The sequence below is a fragment of the Oncorhynchus mykiss genome, chromosome 26 (genome assembly GCF_057628025.1).
Source record: "Oncorhynchus mykiss isolate SJ-2025 chromosome 26, ASM5762802v1, whole genome shotgun sequence".
Lineage (NCBI taxonomy): Eukaryota > Metazoa > Chordata > Actinopteri > Salmoniformes > Salmonidae > Oncorhynchus > Oncorhynchus mykiss.
This window is the reverse complement of record NC_143047.1, coordinates 38,913,235-38,935,639: the sequence shown is the minus strand read 5'-3', so window position 1 is coordinate 38,935,639 and position 22,405 is coordinate 38,913,235. Positions and strand designations below refer to the sequence as shown.

The window sequence follows — 22,405 nt, the reverse complement described above, 5'->3', positions numbered from 1 at the left end:
AATCTCTCTCTCTCTGAGACTCTCTCTTTGAGACTCTCTCTCTCTCTGAGACTCTCTCTCTGGGACTCTCTCTCTCTCTGAGACTCTCTCCCCTTTCTTCTCTTTTGTTCTCTGTCTCTCTCTGAGTCTCTCTCTCTCTGAGTCTCTCTCTCTCTGAGACTCTCCCCTTTCTTCTCTTTTGTTCTCTGTCTCTCTCTGAGTCTCTCTCTCTCTGAGTCTCTCTCTCTCTGAGACTCTCTCCCCTTTCTTCTCTTTTGTTCTCTGTCTCTCTCTGAATCTCTCTCTCTGAGACTCTCTTTGAGACTCTCTCTCTCTCTGAGACTCTCTCTGGGACTCTCTCTCTCTGAGACTCTCTCTTTGAGACTCTCTCTCTCTGAGACTCTCTCTTTGAGACTCTCTCGCTCTCTCTCTCTCTGGGACTCTCTCTCTCTCTGAGACTCTCTCTCTCTCTCTCTCTCTCTGGGACTCTCTGTTTGGTCTTGACTGTTCTGTTCTTGACTTATGCCCCTGATAAAGGATTTGATTGTTTCTCTCAAAATAAACTGATGTATAGACAAGAGAATAGGTCTACACACACACCCAAGCATTCTGAAGGTTGGTGTGTGTGTGTGTGTGTTTGTACATGTGTGTATAACCCCTCTCCAAATCCCCAATGATAGAACAATGACAGCCCCTTACCGTCAATGCCGAGATACAATTAGCTTATTTCAGAGGCTTTGCTGATAAGACTATCTCCCCAAAATACCGTGTCATCAGTAATCTAGTCCCGACATAACATCATCTAAATGCCAATGTCTATCCCCAGTGATCCTTTCAAAGCCCACGCTACATTTCCATTCTAATTAGATGTGGGCAGTCAACAGGCTTCTTTATAAGAACCTGTTTTTAATAACCAGCAGTATTGACTTTTTCAGAGTCCCTCAGTGGCTGTTAGAAAGAGGTTCCTGTTGATATTTTGTCTCTTTGACATTGGGGCTGCAGGGGAACGAAGTCTCTGTCTAGAAACCCAGCGTAAACACACGCCTATCGCTAAAGCCCGTCCTGCTGTTTCTTTGGGCTCTCTGTATTTGCAGTGGTGTACAGAGATGTGAAATAGACATCAAAAGAAAGCTGTCCCTGCAGGACTTCACCACTGACCCTATTCTTATGACCGGTTTATTAACACACAGAGAAAAATAGAACAATCTTGATTTGAATATTTGACTTCTTTTAATTCATTACAAAATGATTATGTCACTTACCATGAGAAGAGGGTTGAATATAAACACAGCGTCCTGATCCACCATGATGGGGCAGTATGTCATTACAACTTTAATACAGGCATTGTGATATGCCACTCAAGTTATATCAATGTCTTATCATGATTTAAATAATACAAAAGATGAATTTGTGTTGCCCCCTCAGCAGTTTAGCTGATTTGATGATTTTTATACCGGGGCCAATGTTTCTGAGGCATTTGACTACCTGAGGAGACATGGGGATTTTAGCGACGGCACTTTGCGTTAACGAGAGTGCCACGATCGAAGCTAATGCGAAACGAATGAAATGTCTTCTGGACGCGTGCCCTCGCTGCAGCAGCATTGCCTTGGGGGGCGTTCACGTCACACGAGGTCGGTGGTGATTCAGCGTTAGCGCAAGCACGATCCCACTGTATCTAACACACTGCGTCGCTGCTGCACCAGTCGCTCTGGCTCTCACTGTAAGAGCCCAGGGTGATTGATAACCACTGGGGAGCTGGCTCCTTACTGGAATTACTCATGTACACAGGAGGAATCTGTTTCCCTCAGTTGGGGCACATTAGTATGGGTGACCCTTGTCACTGGGAGATTTTTCACTGGAAAACCCCCAGTCAATGTTATGTGAGTAGGTTATAGAGTTATTAGACCAGAATGTGCTCCCTCCTTCTCTCCCTCCCTCTTTCCCCCTTAAACATGTCCATTCTGGAAGTGGCCAGAAACGCTTCTTGATTATTTAAACCAACTAATTTGAACATGGTGTTTTCATAAGAGTTGTTCAGACATTTTTCTGGACAATCTCCTGGAAAGAGATGCTGTGAAGCAGGATTAATACGATGATGAAGTCATAGAAGAAACATGGACGCCACACATGGCAGCCAGACTGATTCCCTCCATTTCGGCTCATTCACTTTCATTGGCTTTAGCTCCCCCATGTATCAGGGTAAACCTCCAGGAGAATTGTTAAACATGATTCCACAAAGCACTTTTCTATTCCTCTCCTCTTCCTCTATCTCATTATTGTCTCACTTCCCCTCCTTCCAACCCACCTGAACCCACCACCCACTCCCCAGGCAAGGTGCGTGGTAGCAGGTGCAATCGACGGAGCGTCAGCCCCTATTTGGGACAGCGGCGTAAACACGCTGTCACCCTGCCTCGGAGTCGCTAGCTACCCACGCACTGTCCGGGCCGGCAGCCTGAGTCTGGCAGGTTAGGAAGGGAAGGGCAAAAGACAGAGCGTGGGTAGCTAACCTGCCAGACTCAGGCTGCTGGCCCGGTTAGCCTAGCCTGTTGTGTGCCTGACTAAAGCAGCGCTGCAGCAACAGCAGCAGTAGAAATCACTCAGCCATTTCAGCCCCTCTGTGTCTGTGAAAACAGCTTGAGGGGGAGAATGGAGAGAGAGAGAGAGAGAGGGGGGAAGAGGGAGAGAGATCCTCCAAGGGGAAGCTGCCTGCCTGCTAGTCGACTCACACAGCAGTACAACCTCCACTTGTAAATCTAGCAGCCAGGGCTGAGGAAGAGAATATAAATTAGGTGTGACTAACACCGGGATGAGAATCCAGGCAGGTTTCTTTCTTTTACCCCTCCCTCCTGCTGAATGATGTGTACACATCCACTTGGCTGCAGTAGTCAGTGTAGAGCCAGGAGATGTCTGGCATGTAGGGATTCTCTTGAGGCTCACTGAGTACGAGCTCTATTGGAAAAAACAGAAACAAGATGGATGCCATAGTGTCATCCCCATGCCCTGGCTTTAGGCCCAATCAACACATAGATTTATCCCCTGGGTATTCTCATGCCCGGTTGTATTGCCAAGCAACATTAGAATATATATGATTGTTTAATAGGCCATCATTGTAAATAAGAATTTGTTCTTAACTGACTTGCCTAGTTAAATAAAGGTTAATAAATATAATAATGCATTTGTATGCTTTTACTCTCCTCGTCCTCATCACAATCCTCTGTTGGTGTGGAGTAATTGCCTGTAGTCTGAGTGTATCAAGCTTTGGTTATATTTGCATAGCAATCATAAATCACCTTAGTGAATGGGGATTATCATTCTCCAATACAAGGTATGAATACAAAGAGCTCCCTAGCTGATTCATTGATTGGCATATCGGATATCCATTATTCCTTGTTTACGCCTAGAATTATTCCATTATCCCTCAATCGACAGTGAAGTGTTGCCTTTCAGTGTTTATGACCATCTCAAGGCCATTGTATTTAATTGGTGCGGTTGTCAATGGTCCTCCATTACAGGGTAGTAGTATACAGACAGACAGACCTCTTGGCTCCATCTCTTGGGTTCTGAAGCTGGATGTGAATGTTTATCAGAAACGTATTGGGCTCCTTCCCATCGGGCTGTAATGAGAACAGTGTGTGTATACTATAGGGTCAGAATAGTAGTGTGGGGTGTGGCCACATATCAACTGTCTGTCCATAAGGAATAGTAGTGTGGGGTGTGGCCACATATCAACTGTCTGTCCATAAGGAATAGTAGTGTGGGGTGTGGCCACATATCAACTGTCTGTCCATAAGGAATAGTAGTGTGGGGTGTGGCCACATATCAACTGTCTGTCCATAAGGAATAGTAGTGTGGGGTGTGGCCACATATCAACTGTCTGTCCATAAGGAATAGTAGTGTGGGGTGTGGCCACATATCAACTGTCTGTCCATAAGGAATAGTAGTGTGGGGTGTGGCCACATATCAACTGTCTGTCCATAAGGAATAGTAGTGTGGGGTGTGGCCACATATCAACTGTCTGTCCATAAGGAATAGTAGTGTGGGGTGTGGCCACATATCAACTGTCTGTCCATAAGGAATAGTAGTGTGGGGTGTGGCCACATATCAACTGTCTGTCCATAAGGAATAGTAGTGTGGGGTGTGGCCACATATCAACTGTCTGTCCATAAGGAATAGTAGTGTGGGGTGTGGCCACATATCAACTGTCTGTCCATAAGGAATAGTAGTGTGGGGTGTGGCCACATATCAACTGTCTGTCCATAAGGAATAGTAGTGTGGGGTGTGGCCACATATCAACTGTCTGTCCATAAGGAATAGTAGTGTGGGGTGTGGCCACATATCAACTGTCTGTCCATAAGGAATTGTAGTGTGGGGTGTGGCCACATATCAACTGTCTGTCCATAAGGAATAGTAGTGTGGGGTGTGGCCACATATCAACTGTCTGTCCATAAGGAATAGTAGTGTGGGGTGTGGCCACATATCAACTGTCTGTCCATAAGGAATAGTAGTGTGGGGTGTGGCCACATATCAACTGTCTGTCCATAAGGAATAGTAGTGTGGGGTGTGGCCACATATCAACTGTCTGTCCATAAGGAATAGTAGTGTGGGGTGTGGCCACATATCAACTGTCTGTCCATAAGGAAGAAGGCTGTTTTAAGCTTAGGTGAATGGTTACAATTAGAGTAAACAGGGTTGGGAGTTTGGGTTAAGGTTCAGATGTAGGGGAAATATGATTTAAATGGAAATGAATTGTAGGTCCCCATGAGGATAGAAGAACATAACGTGTGTGTGCGCTCAAATAGGGGTGTATTCTACAGGCTTGATGATGTAGCTCTAGCCCTCTGCAGACACACTGCACCTATTATTGGGCCTCCCCAGCTGTAGTGTGTGGGTAATAAACCTCTCTACAGCAGCCCCCAAACAGACCAGCAATCAATGGGAAATTGTCTCACCGATCGATGTGACAGCCTCTCTCTTTCTGTCTCTATATCGCTTGCCCTTTCTCTCTGTCTCCCTTTCTCTTGCTCTCTCTCTTCTCCCCATCTCACTCTTTCAGCATCCACTCTGAAATGCTGTTGCTCAGCAGCCCACTCAGCAGCCCCTCCAGCCATTAACAGAGAGGAACTAGACTGAGCTGGCATTAGCACTTCCCAGACACAATCAGCCGAGCTGGCCAAACGCTAACTCTTAATTACGCACTTGACAAGTGAACTATCAGCTTGCCTTGTCTGGCTTGTTGTTTCGCTCCGTGGGGGTCATGGTAAGTCATTTAGGGGGGAAATTCTAGTTGATTTTATATTGAGGCAAAGAAGCAGTCAAATACTATTCTTGATTTGGTATGAGTGAAACTAGTGTACATGTTTTGTTAAAACCAGTCACCTGGTTTGGATTAGCCTATGCAAAAACACAATTTTTCTGCAAGAATTCATGTTAGATGTACAGTATGTACACAACTTCAGGGAACATTTTACTCAGGCCAGAAACAAAGTCCTCTGTGTGGTGCAGGGCATTGGTTTGTGACATAAACATTCTCAAGCATTCAACATTGTCACTTGGGCAACCACTGTATTTGTAGCTAGTTGCCAGAATCCAGAGGCACTCCCTTTGCTGTGGAGATTTGGCTCCAGGCATAACAGAGAGACACACAAATAATACATGTCAGTATTTGAGGCAAGTTTGGAAATGGTGAGCAAACAGCACTTCTCCTTAACACCGTGCTTACACAGCCACAACCAGGGCATGGAGTTGAGCTCTAATGTGACGAGACAGATAGAAAAACAAACAGAGTTGACAACCACTGCTGCCTGTTATACATACATCATGTTTGTCCTACCTCAGCCCCTTGGAAAACCGACCTCAGTGCTAACTGTCTGAATAGAGTGTTTCTGGGCTCCGTCGTGCTAGATTACAATGTGTTTAACTGTTAACTGCTGCTTCCACACAGATCATCTAACCTAATATGGCTTGTAGTGGCCAGGGATTGCTTGAGGGTCCTATGTGGTGTGAATGACCTCTGTTGGGGGAATAGAGATGCTCATTTTGGCACTAGCTACAGTATTAACGTTTTGCAAGGGCTTTGAGAATAAATAGGTAGGGTTATGTTAAATATAGAGCCAGGTGACTGGTTGAATGAAGAAGAAATGGATGGGCTATGTTGGAGCTCAACTCCCAGATGGCTTCGATACGGCAATGAATAAGTACTGCTGAGAAATAGCCATGCTAGGAGCAACGCAAATGCTAATTCAAGACGGCAGGGTCTACCCTGGGGCGGCAGGGTAGCCTAGTGGTTAGAGCGTTGGACTAGTAACCGGAAGGTTGCAAGTTCAAACCCCCGAGCTGACAAGGTACAAATCTGTCGTTCTGCCCCTGAACAGGCAGTTAACCCACTGTTCCTAGGCCGTCATTGAAAATAAGAATTTGTTCTTAACTGACTTGCCAGTTAAATAAAGGTAAAATAAAAAAATAAAAAAACTTGCAAAGAGTTCAATGTCACCAGAGGGCCTACAAAGCGGAGACCAGCGTACAGCCAGCTCTTGATACTTGTTGTGCCGCTTGAATATCCACAGAGCTTTCTAGGTCAAACAGCCGCTGCTACATTTCCATTTTTGTGATGTAGGAGACGTTCTTATCCAGAGCAATTTACAGGAGCAATTAGGGTCAAGTGCCTTGCTCAAGGGCACATCGACAGATTTCTTTACTTAGTTGGCTCGGGGATTCGAACCATCGACTGTACCCACCTGGAGAGAAACAGAACCAGGGTTAAAACACTACACTAACCCTCCAACGCTCTTAACCACTAGGCCACCTGGCTGCTGGCCTGCCATTGCAGATTAACTTGAGTTTTCTGCACAGAGTGCCATCTGCAACTGGCCCAGGGTTGGCTTTCAACTGCTTAGCTTGTTTGTGTTAACAAGCTAACTAGTAAACATTGCTTAACCTGCGATTACAAGATATCATGACTATGCTGCGGTCCTGATTGGTGTCAAAGTCTTGGCTGTTCAAATAATCCAGTCATACAACTAGGCCTACTTCAACATAAGACTCTGCTGCTGTTTTGTACAATCTATCCTTGCCAGCAGCAGTCACATTGAGCCCTGTCATCACCCAAAGAGGAAAGTCTGCTTAGACAGATTCTAGTGGACGACTGTAACCTGAAATGGTTGGGTAGGATGAGAAAAGGCTGGTACTCACTACTCAGATATACTTCAGAAAAGCAATCAGACTCATGTTTGCAATGGAGGAAGGGACAGGATCTGCCGGACATGTCTTGAATTGATAGTGTCAAAGACCTATGGAAAGCTTCTATTAGGCTCTTATCTCCTCCATTGCAGGTTATGAGGCACGTTAGTGAATGTATGGGGGGGTTGTTTGCCACTTTGACTGGTCCATAAAGCCTATTAGGAAGTCAGTCAGTGGTGTAAAGCTGGGTTAACACTATGCTCTGTATTGATGGTCCTTTGAATGTAATATGCTGTAGTAGCCTAGCGCCCTGTGAGGACACTTATCAAATATTTAACCATTTTTATTGATTTTCCAATGCAAAGGAATTGATCCCCATTCTGATAACCATCCAGTATATATTCTTAATTATGAACTGGGTGGTTCAAGCCATGAATGCTGTTTGGCTGACAGCCGTGGTATATCAGACCGTATACCACGGGTATGACAAAACATTTATTTTTACTGCTCAAATTACGTTGGTAACCAGTTTATAATAGCGATAAGGCACCTCGAGGGTTTGTGGCATATGGCCAATATACCACGGCTAAGGGCTGTATCTTAGCACTCCTCATTGCGTTGTGCATAAGAACAGCACTTAGCCGTAGTATATTGGCCATATTTCTTAAAAGTAAGCCACCTCGTATAGGAATGGTTCTGTCCAAATGGCCACTATAAGCAGGGGCTTATTAGACCTAGTTATACGTGTAGTGTGATGTAGCCTAGAAAGACTTGACTAGATGTACCAGAACAAAAAGCTGAAGGCTAGTCTGTGGTAGCAGCAGGATAAACAGCCTCGCTGGCCTTCTCCCTCCTATCTGCCCCGGACGCCTCTAATCAGCAGGCCTTGAGCTCTCTGAAAGGTCATTCTGTCCCTTTGATGGTGTTTTGATTCATTCCCTCCTCCCTCTCTTCCCTCTCTCCTCCCCCCTCCCTTCCTCTCTGCTTTCCCCCTTTCACAGTCAAGCTGGAGAGTCAATATCATAGGGGTGCGAAGATGGGACTGGTTCCGTCGGCGGCCGTGTGACGTTGGCGAGAGAGAGCGAGAAAGCAAAGAGAGAGTGTGGACCAGCTGGAGGAGAGGCGGAGATTGATGAGAACATCCAGAGTTGGTCATACTCTGACTACTGTGTTTTATATGGAGTTCCAGCAAAACATAAATATGGACACACTGGCTATACATGGCATCCTCTCAAGGCATTTACAGTTTAAGGACAACGACTAAGCAGACATTCACCACACAGGAAAGTTATTACCAGGTTCTCTACATTCTATACTGTGTACTCTTGAACAGTTGTATTTTCTGCAATAAACAATGTTGAAATGTAATTTCTGTCTTTTATTTTATTTTGACCGTAGACAGGTTGGTGGTTTAGCAACAAAACCGATGCGTTTGCAAATATGGGGCAAAACAGATGGGGTTGGCTTAGATTTTTGACCGCTTGTAAGCTACAGTATATTTTGTCTACAATGTTTATTGAAAACATAAATACATTTGCACAATGAGCACTTGTCTTTCAAATACACTGTTACAGTTGTTGGTTAGCTAGCCAGCTATTTTTTTTTTTTGTTGCCATATTGACATGAAATCAGTCATAACAGAAGAAGAACAAGATGAAACGAGCCACTTACAATTCCCTGCATGGTAGTTTCTTGTCATTCTTGCTAGCAACCTGGCCATCCATAATCACAACACCCCGCTGACTTGTACCTCATGACGTTGTCAGCTAACCCATCTATAATGAGAGGGGAAATCCAAACTAGAAGATGACTCTGAAAGAAACGTCAACCATAGCACCAAACTTGCTCTCTTGTCCTATCAGTCATCCCACTCAACCGTCACCACGCATTTTTTGTACATTTGTGAAATAGAACTCTTTCCAGAAAAAAAGCACTCCTTTCAGATGTAATGGGGCGGTGGAGGCCGAACATGGAATTCCGTGGTGACTGACGGACCAATTGGCCACAAGCGATTAAGTTCCTGTTCTCTCTCCATTATATAGCTGTCAGAAGCAGGCCTCTTGGAGTCATGTCAGGCTGGCCCTCGGTGGGATTGAGTGTCCTCTTGGTGACAGGAGTGTCTTTACCTCAACAGGAAATTAACAAAGGTGCTAAACGAGCATCATGACTCCACACAGAGGCACAGTCATTGAAAGCCAGCAGCGCTGGAGCCCATTAAATTAGTCTTATTTAGTCTGATTTGCACCTTTCTCACCTTCTAGAAGTCACTCAATTGTCATTTTCTTCAAAGCGTGTGCTGTTTTCACAAGTTGTGATTTGTTTTTGTGTCGATCCATGGTAATTATGTGCTTTGTGTTTTAACCACTTTAGCTCGGTGGTTATTTCCATCAAGATGTTTTGTTTGAGTGGTTGTTTGACTCAGCCCTTTCTTGCCCGAGGGGGTTCTTTGCCATGAATCACCTCGCACACCCATTGCAAGTTGTAATGTGTTTGTGTATCCATGCCTAGCATTGTAATTGGCCATTGATTAGCCTAGATTTTCTCTTGTTTGAGTTGCAGATTAAGCCACAGCCCTCCCATAGACAGCCTTTACCATGAGCCTACCTAATTGCACCAATCCTCCCAGTCATCTTTGCCACCCAGAGAGCGTAAGAGCTCTCCTTTGTAAAAGTTCCCCCCCACAAGGGTGTACAAGAATTCTCCACAAATTTCAGCCTGACTGAATCAATGATGACAGCTACTTGCCTTGTGGGTGGCTTTCTTTCCTCCCCCACCAGATCAGGGCTTTCACTGGATAACAACAGACACCCGGTTCACACAAACACAGGCCCTGTTTCTGTTATTCCGACATTCAAACATTTGCAATGTCACTAAGCATGTTTAAATAAACACGACTGAAATCACTCACAGCGTTCCTCGTGCGCAAAATGACAGAGAGATCTAATGATGTTAACAAAGGGCCAAGTGTGAGACATTATAATGAGAAAGGGCCCGGTCCTCTGCTCTCTGAAAGGAGAATGAACTCTAATAGGATGGAATGTGAGCAGCAGCGGCACTTCCTGTTCTCTTCCTGTTCTCAGTCACGCCAGCTTCCTAGCAGCAGTTTTCCCCTCTCCCCTGCCTGAAGCTAATGCTAGTGCAACTACTTCACACGTCCCCCCCTCTGTTATCCACTTCCCTGAATGGGAGAGGACAGACACATGACTACCTGAGGCTATGAATAAGGGGGGCTACACCTAGGCCTCTCACGAGCTAAAGACACCCAGCGACCACCTGCTTTATAGTGGGGGGTTCCAATTCCTATTCAATTATTTCCAATCCAATAAATGCACTAATATGCCATAAGTAGCAGCAACTAGTTCATATTGGTATTTTTCAATTATATTCACTTGAATGTTTGAATGTAATTGAAATGGAATTCATTGGGGTGGGCTCTAGTAGTGGTAGCAGCAGGTCTTTTGTGTTGAGGACTGAAGGGTGATTGGGAAGGGGATTGGGGGAAATCCCTCCCCCCTAGGCTTGGATGTGGAATGAGGAATTGTAGGAGGCGACTGGGGAACAATGCAACACAGGAACGGCTTGTGGCGCGTCATCCATTACTCTGTTGTCAACCGCCCCCCCCCTATTTTGGAAAAATGTACCTTCAATTAAAATTCTTCATCGTCTTCAAAATGGTTGAGAATGGTATTTTGAATCACCTTGAAATTGGCTGAAATGTGTTCTCAAGCTGCCAACATCTAAACAAACCTAAGATTTTTTTTCCATAGTAAAAAACAAAACTTGTTCACCACTTGTGAAACCCACCACAGATTGTCAGTTACTGTCTGCTCTCTGTCTCATCCAATCCCTCCTCCCAAGGTCTTGTGTGTGGAATGCATCATTTCCTCATCACACCCTTGATTGCCTGTGTGTTCGGCATGCCACGGATTCCTTGATGTAAGACTGGCTGATAAAGCTGTTAAGTAGAGCAGAAGTCCTGTCTGCAGCCGTGGCCTGCCAGCTCCAGTGTTCATCTGCCCAGCCCGCATTGGGGCTCATGGCTCGTCAGCTTCAGTTAGTCAGGAGGTCGCAGGCAGGCCCAGTCAGAGGAAGTGAAGCACATGAACCTTTGAACGAACTGCCTGGCTGGCTCCCCAAAGGCAAGTCAGTGTGTAAGATGGAGAGGGAGAGCATTTTTATATCTGACGTTCTCCTGTTATGGAGAATGCCGCTGGAGAGCCGACCTGATTGACCTCCAGGGCGGGCCTGAGCTAGTCACCGTCCGCGGCAGATACTCAGATCTACAAGTCAGCCAAACCTCCAAACAACAGGGTATAAAGACATACATGCCAGGCAAAGGTAAGTGAATCTGTGCACCAACCCAAGTGAACAACTCCTCCGGCTCGACTTGATCATGGGTATTGGTTTCCGAACATCCGACAGCTGTGCAGAAGCATTGATCTATACCTTATGAAAGTGTCCATTACAAATTGGCTTTATCACCAGGCAAATTCAACTGGCCCAATTTGTCTTGGCCCCTTTTGACCTGACCAACTAAGATAGTAGCTGCAACAATTGTCAAATTCTATGGGGATTACTCAAAATGGTACAGGTATAGTATCCCCTTTATGCATGCAATAGCCAAAGCAGCGCTTCTTTGCCTGACAATGAATCTAAACCACTTGCAGAGATACAAGGCAGATATGCAGGATATACTATATGGACATCAACGCCATTATCATACCTGGACATTTCTACTCTCCACACTAAGCTTCCTACTGGGACTTTTTATAGAGCTTTTCAGAACTGTATTGTATTACTGTCAGCTGCAGAGACGTCTGTCCAGACGAGTCACTCCAATTTGGGACCTAATCTGTCATCAGAACTAAATCGGGTCACATGGGTTGGTCTAGCGAACAGCCAGGCTCTCTGTAAGCACTGCAAAGGGGAAAAAACGTAGCGATCCATCTTTCAAGCCTCAGGGATGGGTTCTTAGTCAAGTATGTATTACACTCTATGTATTTATAGGAGACTATCAGCATATCATCGCAACATGATGGGAAAGCAAAGCACTGCTGTTGTTTACTTCAGGAGCTAGAGACGGTAGTTTTCTCATTCATTTACTCAACCTCAAAACCTGTGATGGAATGATAGATGGCATAATTGGTGCAATTTGCCAGCGGAGAGACAGAAGGAAAGAAAGAGCCACAGCGGAGGTGGACAGGAAACACCCTGCCATCTCCATCCCAAAACTGTAGTTAACGTCTTCTGAAGTGTTTTTCACCGCCAGTCAGGGAGATCAAATTGAATACACAGTTGTCTCCTCGTGACTGTACTGGAATCAATGTGTGGCTGTTGTGATAAAATGCCCTTGCCTACCTGCCACATGGTTTCTGCATTCTCACTCTTGGATTCATTTGTAGTGTTTCCATCCATCTTAGACACATCGTGCCAGTCTGAAGAGGTAACATTCTCCTCTAAGCCCTCCATTATAGTACTTTAATGTATGATTAATGTGGCCAGGACAGGAGTAAACAGTATTTACATGGTTTGGTTAGAGACACACTCAATGCCTTTTAGACAGCAACCGCAGTGAGGACATCCTGTAATCAGATACGGTGTTGTAGTTCAGCTCAACTGTCATTAAGTACATGTATATCACCAAGGTATGCTGATTACCTTCTCACTCCTATCTGGAACATCTTGTTCCAGGGGTTGGGGTCAATTCCATTTCAATTCAAAAAGTGAACCAAACTCAAATTCTCATTGAAAAGCATTGAAGAGAATTGGAATGTTAGTGTACTTCCTGAAATGACTGGAATTGAAATGGAATTGATCCCAACCCTGCCTTGTTCATCTTCAGTGTATGCTGTACATGATCCCATGCTTGTTTCTCTTTAATCTATCATCTATCTATCATATTAACACGTTCTCCTTTGCCAGACTGAATTTGAGCCATCATCTATCCTTTCTTTCTACTTTCTAAATGAATTCATGTTTATCACCAATCCCATTGTTGTGACAAGCAGTGTTGTGGACAAAAAAGAAAGGTGCATTATTTGAAAATAGTTTTTTCTGTTTTGCTGTTGGCTGAAATTATTCATACTTTGTGTAAGAACAATGCCTAAATTAAAAGAGTGTTTATCATCCCTGGGTGAGCTTCAAGGCTCACAGTGTCTCTTTAATGTGGTAATGGAGGATCAGACTCCACAAATGAAACCGGTGCCTCTGTTATTCCAAATGACTGATTGATTTGCCATTTTTCAGCAAGGGAAAAAATATTACACTGTCGACACAGCTTGTTCATTTGCGTTTCTGGCTGGCACGTCAGGCAGACAGACAGAGAGGGGCCTGGTCTAATGCCTGCGACTTGAAGGGCGAGTCATCAGTGATCTCTCTCTCCCCACTGTGCTCATTCACTGACTGTTATTTATCTTTCCAATGGAGACTGGCTGCTCCTTGGGGGAGGATGAGTGTGCCTGCCAGCGGGGAACGCATGGGAAGATGGAGGACGGTGGCTGACTGCTGCTTTGGCTCTGTGTGAAAATGAGCCCATTAATTCAGTTTCCCCCCAGGCCTCCCTGTGCCTGTTGTCTCTGTTTGTTAGTGAGATGATTCCTTCTGTCACGTCAAAGGGAACATTATCATATTCTTGTTGCCGGGGAAACCGTGCAGCAGCCAGAGAGAGGGCGAGGATCTCTTTAAGCCGTTTGAAGCGGGTAAACATGAAAGGTTATCTGTGGCGCTTTATGAGAAATGGCAACATGACAGACACATTTTTTCCTTGTGTCTCCTTCCTGTACTGTAATTCTTCTGCCTGCTTCCTAAAATGATACAACATAAAATATCTTGGTTGAGATGTAAGTCTTTCTGAACAATGGAATTTAGGTACTGTGAGTGAATCTTGTGAGGCCTTCAGACAGCTCATTCCATCAAAGTTAGGCTTATTTAAAATCTTCAACTGACCTGCACTTCAAATAATTCAATCCAAAAAAGGAGTGAGGATCAAACATTTTTGCTTTCACCTCACTGAAATGTCTTCCTGTGTCAATTGTTGTGTAATTACCGTGCTGTGTGCAATCAAAACCGTCAACCCTGCAGTGAAAACTCTTGGAGATTCATCAATCTAGTGTAAGCCACACTATACCATTGAGGTCCCAGGCCATAAATGAAGAGCCACACTGACCTGGTCCAGGAATGTCTCCTAGGCACTTCTGAAAAGGCTTTAATAAGTATAAGCAACATGGGGAACATGTGGAGCTACTATATTGCTTATACTTAGCTATCAGTGGAGGCTGCTGAGAGGAGGATGGCTCATAATAATGACTGGAATGGAGTATATGGAATGGTATCAAGCACATGTTATAACTGTTTTCTTCATGCGTTTGATACCATTCCTTTCACTCCATTCCAGTCATTATTATGAGCCATCCTCCTGTCAGCAGCCTCCACTGTTAGCTATCCAATTCATTCAGATATACAAAGTGCCTACAGGGTGTGGGGTCTAAGGGTTGTTTCTGGACTGGACCTGTTTAAAGACAATAAAGAACAGAACAACTCATGAGTCAAGTATTGCTGGTAGTATCATTCTCTTGTTACATTTTTAGCCCAATAAAATATTTCCTCTCATCTCCTCAAAACCAATAGCTGACAGATATATTCTACCCTGAAATATGTCATGGCATCCACATGGGAAATGTATTCTGCTCTCCAAATATACAGTTCTGAGTACATGGTGTCAAATTGTTTTTATTATCCCTAATTGAAGGAGGCACTCTATAAAATACAATTTCCTTTAGGAAATAAATAGGCCATACATGTTTTATTAAATGCTCTTATTATGTTAGCATTTTTTGTCAAATGTTATGATACATTGTCACTCAAAATGCAGGAGGACACAACATTAATTTATCAAGCCAATGTTTTTTTTTGCCATATAGTTTATGTATTATGAATGTATTACTTGGAGATGTGTGCAGATTTCATTACATTTTATTAAACATTTGGTGAAAACGACAATATCATCCATTCAAATTCCAGATATGTCTCTTTTTACTCAAGCGCACCCCTCCTGCAAGATAGTTCAATCCGAATGGAACGTTTGTCCTGGATTTCCTAGCAGCTCGTTCTGCTTGTTGGTTACGTTGTATCAATCTCCAGTATAGGAGGGTACTAACAACCAGCAAGATACAGATACATCGAAAGCAGAGGAATTAACCCAGGGAGGAAATCTGTTCAATGTTGGATTTACTGTACAGGAGACCAAAGGGAAATATTAAATCCTTGAATGGTTCGAGATTTAAGCTAAAAATGACCGCCCGAGCCGGTATTTTCGATTTGGAACGGGATCTCAAAGTGTGATGGCAGCAGTCCAGTGAATTGCTGGCCTCTCCTTTTCCTTGCCGTTGGATTTCTTGGGGAGTGCATTGGTCTGTGGTTATTTTGACAGATTTTTGTTGTCATTCTCGTCAATTACTTTTACTCTTTCTATCTATGGAGTGTACGTAATCCGTCGTTGTACTGGGGTTTTCACACGGGGTAAGTGTCGCCTAAATATAATTATATTGTATTTTGATATGTGGTGGGACTGGGAGAGACTGCTAGCCAGCTAGCAATGAAGCTAGCTAACGTTAGCTAACTAGCTATGCCCTGAGAACTCATTGTTTGAGAGACCTAGCTAACTAGCAATAAGTTTGTCACAGAAAGCAACATTATTTGACATGGATACCGTTTAATGCTAACTACGAAATTAAAGAACTAGCTAACCAATATGTATTTTAAACGAAGCCCCTTTGCCACGAACACAGAACAATATTCTGAATCTAGGTATCAAATCGTGCAGCTAGAAGCCAATTAGCCTAGCTAACGTTAGTTAGCAAGCTAGCTTGACACGCTTATTTCACAATATGCGACAGGGTAATAACAGTCTTTGGAAGTTAGCTAGTTAGCCATATTGGCATTCTGTACATTTTATAAAATGTGAGGTGATTGGGGTTCATATTTTGGTTCTATGCTAACCAGTAACCTAAGGTCAACTCGAGCAGCAATGTCAGGGCTGAGATTAACACCTCATGCACGCTGTGACATTATTTGATTGCTCAGCCACATGCATTGCAGGGATTGCCTGTAGTGGAGCTTGTCGGCCAACAGAACGTTGCATGCCAATACAACTCTCCTTGGCTCTACATGTGTAAGCTTGCTAGCTAAACGCTGTATTAAAATATCATACCATTTCCCAATCTCAAGCATATCTGCTATTATTACAGTAAGTACCACATGCTAGAGACTGACAGATGATTTATCTAGTTTGGACATGGCTGTGGGTTTCAGCAGCCAATACTGGTATAGGCTAGGCTTTGAGAACACTCACTGCCTAGTAAAATTATGAAAGTACAATGTCAACATAGTATGAAGTTGTTCTAGTACTTGAAATGAATTAGGAAAACAACAAGACTTTGGCTGAATGCCTTGGAAGTCTGATGGGGATTCGGCCCATGTTGGCGCTTTTAAACATTTCCACTGCTAACAAATCAAACCAGATGTGGAAAAACATTGTTTATTGTGAACCACACTTATCTTGGTTACTTATCATGACCTTCCCTAATACATAGTAGACAGTACTTTCCCAATAGTTGTGTGTGTATTCCATAGTACTGCTAGATATCCCTAGTGAGTCAACACATTGTAAAGGCTACAGGTTCCATGCATGTGGGCAATTCCATGGTAATGGATTTACGCTGAGACTCAGATTGTTAACTTTAAAATGTAAACCAACCAAAAACCATAGATTCAAAAAAAAAAAAACGTAATTCTGTGACCCAGCTTTGCGCAGTTTTTCCAGTAAATGTTTTTTATTTAAATTGTTCAAATTAGTCATTGTTCATAGAGCTGTATGGTTTATTAAACTCGAAAATCAATGGTTTTTGTTTGGCATACATTTTAAAGTGTGAAACCGGAGTTTCAGCGTAATTCCATTACCTTGGACTGGCCCACATGGGTGAATCAGTGATTTGTAGTCTACTCTATTCTGACGATGGAGAAATCAAGCTTGCTAGCAGGACTTTGATCTGGAGTGTGGACCCACGGAAGGAGTGAATTCTACAGTGACTATGTTCCATGGGACAAATGGTATGTCTCAGAAACAAACATGTTTTCATCTTACCTGTCTTGGATCAGCCAATCATCTATGATGTCACTTTGAGAATCAGGAACAGTAGAGCATTAAACTACACTGAACAATGATTTTTCAGCCTGTTTGTTTAGAGTCCTGAAGCATCTGATTAGTTTTATTTCAGGAAAGGGAGTACGTCAGTGTGGCTCCAGTCATCTGATGGTAACATCAGCTGATGACACACTAGAGAGGATTTACATCCTAAAAGGTAGCTGGCAATTTGAAACCTCAGGGGAATCACTAACAGTCACTTGAACAAAGCCAATTCTCAGAGGTTGGCTGGAATTGAAATGACGCTAAAAGCAGGGTTCCAATTGATTTAAAAAAAATTGTTTTGAAATGTGCCGATTTTATGATTGAATTGTGTTTGCTTAGCGTTATTCAAGGACATGTATTTCTGACCTAGCCTACAGTCTTACTTGAAGTCGTTTGTACACATTTTTCAGATCCCCTGCCACTTCCTATTACAGTTTGACAAAGCTTTCAGTCCAGTGGGCTGTACCGTTATCGACATGTCATGAGTAACACAGCTTCTTTACTGTACATCAGCATCTCTTATAAATACACAGATTCCCACTGGCCAATACACACACAGCGCTCCTCTCCTCTAACAAAAGTTCCAGGTATACCACTTCAAAGCCTATTGACCACAGGGTGAAGGTCTTGTTAAAACTCCAATGCACTCTGTGCAAATGTTGCGATCTTTATCCAGATTTTTTAAAAGTTGATCCATTTATGGATTTTTATGTTCTTGAAGCTTGTCCTGTTTAATTGCTTTGCTTTAAGTATCATTAACAGCTCAAAATGATTGAATAGCAGAAAGCGTGTGGTGAGATATTGAGTTTTGTGAGAACCTCAATTTATATTCAGTAGGCTTAGCTGCATTACATTTTGTAACTGAACTTTAAGCCTTTCTGAAGTCTTATGTCAAGGATGTGCCTGGTTTGTCTACTTTTATCAGTCTGTGTTGTAAGCTGTTATTGGACACACTACTCACATGCACTGAGTATACGTACGGGATAAACGCCAACGTTCTGTATGTTACCTTGGAATTAATGGACGACGCAGCGGGAAGATGTGGAGCCGAGTCCCTTTGCAGAGTTCATTTTTCCAAGGTAATGTAGAGGCATTTATCCCACTTATACCAAAGGTGCTAAAGAAAACAATATAAAAGCACGCTGGTAGAAAAACGGAAATTGATATTTTTCAATGCAAATTTATACTTTCTCATCTTTTGGTTGCTAGAGATGTGACCCAGTCGTTCGTTCTTTGTTCCATTGCCATGCTCATGCTCAGTGGCAATGTTCTTCTTCTTGCTTGCTGACACTTAGCCAACTAGCTATGGCTACACAGTCACGACCTCTGCAGACAGAAAAACAGCAAATGCGATGTTTTCTGTTGACATTCATTTGGATACATCCACATGTGCTGATAATGCCTGGCATAGCTAGAAGAGTTTGGCTTCAAGGCAGGACACAAAACACTGACTGTTAATTACGAGGAGATCGCTTTGCATATCAAACACTAGACGCTAGCTAAATAGTTTGTTGCTAGCAAAACTGCCAATATGACAACCAAATTTAAAAAAATCAGTTGCTGAAAACAGCTGGTCAAACATGGGAGGATTTGACAGCTTGAGTGGGGGAGGGGACAGGAGAAATTAATGTTAATCACTCACCATGTTATGTCAGATGCTCAAATGTCTCTGTAAAAACAAATCAATGCTAGCTAGCTACGTCTTTTCCTCGGTGGACCTGCGTTTACATTGTATCCATTTTCAGTTTGTGTGATTGTTGGTTTAGCTTTCTGTAACGGTGTAGCAAGTAGTCTGCATGTTAGAGGTCGACCGACCAATCGGAATGGTCTATTAATTAGGGCCGATTTCAAGTTTTCATAACAATTGGAAAACGGTATTTTTGGACGATTTTTATTTTTAATTTTTTTACACCTTTTATTTAACTAGGTAAGTCAGATAAGAACAGATTCTTATTTTCAATGACGGTCTAGGAACGGTGGGTTAACTGCCTTGTTCAGGGGCAGAACGGCAGATTTTTACCTTGTCCGCTCTGGAATTCAATCTTGCAACCTTACAGTTAACTAGTCCAACGCTCTAACCACCTGATTACATTGCACTCCACGAGGAGCCTGCCTGTTACGCAAATGCAGTAAGAAGCCAAGGTAAGGTGCTGGCTAGCATTAAACTTATCTTATAAAAAACAATCAATCATAATCACCAGTTAACTACACATGGTTGATGATATTACTAGTTTATCTAGCATGTCCTGCATTGCATATAATCGATGCAACGCAGGGGTTGATTTAACAAAAGTGCATTTGCGAAAAAAGCACAATCTTTGCACGACTGTACCTAACCATAAACACCAATGCTTTTCTTAAAATCAATACACAGAAGTATATATTTTTAAACCTGCATATTTAGCTAAAAGAAACCCAGGTTAGCTGGCAATATTAACTAGGTGAAATTGTGTAAATTATCTTGGGTTCATTGCACGCAGTCAGTGTAAATGCAACAGTTTGGGCCGCATAATTTGCCAGAATTTTTCGTAATTATGACATAACATTGAAGGTTGTGCAATGTAACAGGAATATTTAGATTTATGGATGCCACCCGTTAGAAAAAAATACGGAACGGTTCCGTATTTCACTGAAAGAATAAACGTCTTGTTTTCGAGATGATAGTTTCCGGATTCTACGATATTAATGACCTACGGCTCGTATTTCTCTGTGTTATTATGTTATAACTAAGATATGATTTGATAGAGCAGTCTGACTGAGCGGTGGTAGGCACCAGCAGGCTCGTAAGCATTCATTCAAACAGCACTTTCCTGCGTTTGCCAGCAGCTCATCGCTGTGCTTTGAGCTGTTTATGACTTCAAGCCTATCAACTCCCGAGATTAGGCTGGTGTAACCAATGTGAACTGGCTAGCTAGTTAGCGGGGTGCACGCTAATAGCGTTTCAAACGTCACTCGCTCTGAGACTTGCAGTAGTTGTTCCCCTTGCTCTGCATGGGTAACGCTGCTTCGAGAGTGGCTGTCGTCGATGTGTTCCTGGTTCGAGCCCAGGTAGGAGCGAGGAGAGGGACGGAAGGTATACTGTTACACTGGCAATACTAAAGTGCCTATAAGAACATCCAATAGTCAAAGGTATATGAAATACCAATCGTATAGTGAGAGAGAGAGTCCTATAATTCCTATAACTACAAACTAAAACTTCTTACCTGGGAATATTGAAGACTCATGTTAAAAGGAACCACCAGCTTTCATATGTTCTCATGTTCTGAGCAAGGAACTTAAACGTTAGCTTTTTTACATGGAACATATTGCATTTTACTTTCTTCCCCAACACTTCGTTTTTGCATTATTTAAACCAAATTGAACATGTTTCATTATTTACTTGAGGCTAAATTGATTGTATTGATGTTATTATTATTATTATTATTATTATTATTATTATCATTATTATATATATATTAAGTTAAAATAAGTGTTAATTCAGTATTGTTGTAATTGTCATTATTACAAATAAATAAAAATTGGCAGATTTTTTATCGGTATCGGCTTGTTTTGGTCCTCCAATAATCGGTATCGGCGTTGAAAATTCATAATCGGTCGACCTCCCTCTACTGCATGTGTAGGTGCATATTGCGTCATGATTTGAAGGTTTCCAGATGTCTGGTTGCAATGTCCATTCTAGAATGCCCTTCTAGCCAATCAAAAACGACTATTCAATAATACTGTGGTATAAAAAAACATTAAGGACACACCTTTCCATGACATAGTCTGACCAGATGAAAGCTATGATCCCTTATTGATGTCCCTTGTTAAATTCACTTCAGTCACTGTTGATGAAGGGGAGGAGACCGGTTAAAGAAGGATTTTTAAGCCTTGAGACAATTGAGACATGGACTGTGTATGTGTACAAATTGAGGATGAATGGGCAAGACAAAGGATTTAAGTGCTTTTGGAACGGGGTTTGGTAGTAGGTGCCAGGCTCACCGTTTTTGTCAAGAACTGCAACGCTGCTGGGTTTTTCACGCTCAACAGTTTCCCACGTGTATCAAGAATGGTCCACCACCCAAAGGACATCCAGCCAATTTGACACAACGGTGGGATGCATTTGGAGTCAACATCAGCCAGCATCCCTGTGGAATGCTTTCGACACTGTAGCGTCCATGCAACTCAATATTAGGAAGGTGTTTCTAATGTTTGGTACAGTGTATTTGACAGCAATGAACTGGTTGGTGCGTATTGCCAATCTGTCAGACTATCGAAGGACCTTTCTCATCATTCAGGCTAGTGAGGTTTTCAATTGTCCACAGATTTCTGTATTACTTCTCCCTTATTGAGCTCACTTTACAAAATACCAGTTTGTGGCCAATTCACCCAGTGTTCTGGCTGTGCCTCTTTGCATTGGTACTGATTTACGCAGCAGGGAGTCCTCTCAATGCAGAAGGTCAAGTCTGTAGCGGTTTTCTAGGCATTGGTCACTGTGAGCCACTGTCTGGATCAACAACACGTCTCTGTACTTGCCCCCTAGTTTATTGTGGCCTCTGCAGATAATTGGATAAGTGAGAGAGAGGCAACGTTTTGCTGTAGACTGCTTCCTGCCAAATGGAAAAGGATTCCAGTGTGTTTTCATGCTAATCGCACCGGGCCTAAATTACCAGCTCTATAATAACGTTATCTAGCTACTTCTGTTGGACATAATCACACACAACATACCTCATTCTGGTTTGGTTAGGCTTATTACTAGAGATTTTTGTAACTAAACCAAGATGCAACACAGTCTGTTTCAAATGGGAACAAATGAGCCATAGTTGGCAGAACAAGCAAGGAGGTGGGCAGTGCCAAGCACGAGCTAGCAAGATCCTATTGGCGCGTTCTAGCATTAATTTGCATATTTCTGTTGGGGAACGCCTACTCTGAAGTGTGCAATAACTCAATTCGCCTTTGCACTCCTTCTAAACAACTTTTTTTTTTTTTTACTTTGGGAAAGGGTTAAGTCTACTAAACTTAGTCCACTCTGTTCGTAACAGATTGTAGTTTTGGGAACAGAACTGTATTGAGATCCAATGTTTA

The 22,405-nt window shown here is 42.9% G+C and overlaps 2 protein-coding genes across 6 annotated transcripts in view; both read left to right on the top strand.

Moving 5' to 3' along the window:
* The window catches only part of trip4 (thyroid hormone receptor interactor 4), an 82,623-nt gene extending 74,100 nt beyond the window's left edge, over positions 1-8,523 (top strand). For both annotated transcript variants that reach the window (XM_090223049.1, XM_090223050.1), the window contains one exon: positions 8,157-8,523. In XM_090223049.1, the coding sequence (XP_090079175.1) occupies positions 8,157-8,221 (65 nt within the window). In that variant the 3' untranslated portion in view covers positions 8,222-8,523. The remainder of the gene's footprint in view (positions 1-8,156) is intronic.
* Positions 8,524-15,159: 6,636 nt separating this feature from the next.
* LOC110506202 (zinc finger protein 609) overlaps positions 15,160-22,405 on the top strand; it is a 98,310-nt gene continuing 91,064 nt past the window's right edge. For 2 of the 4 annotated variants that reach the window (XM_036981380.2, XM_036981379.2), the window contains exon 1: positions 15,160-15,672. The gene's annotated coding sequence lies outside the window, so the exon portion shown is untranslated. The remainder of the gene's footprint in view (positions 15,673-22,405) is intronic. The other 2 variants (XM_090223041.1, XM_036981381.2) reach the window with 1 other exon arrangement.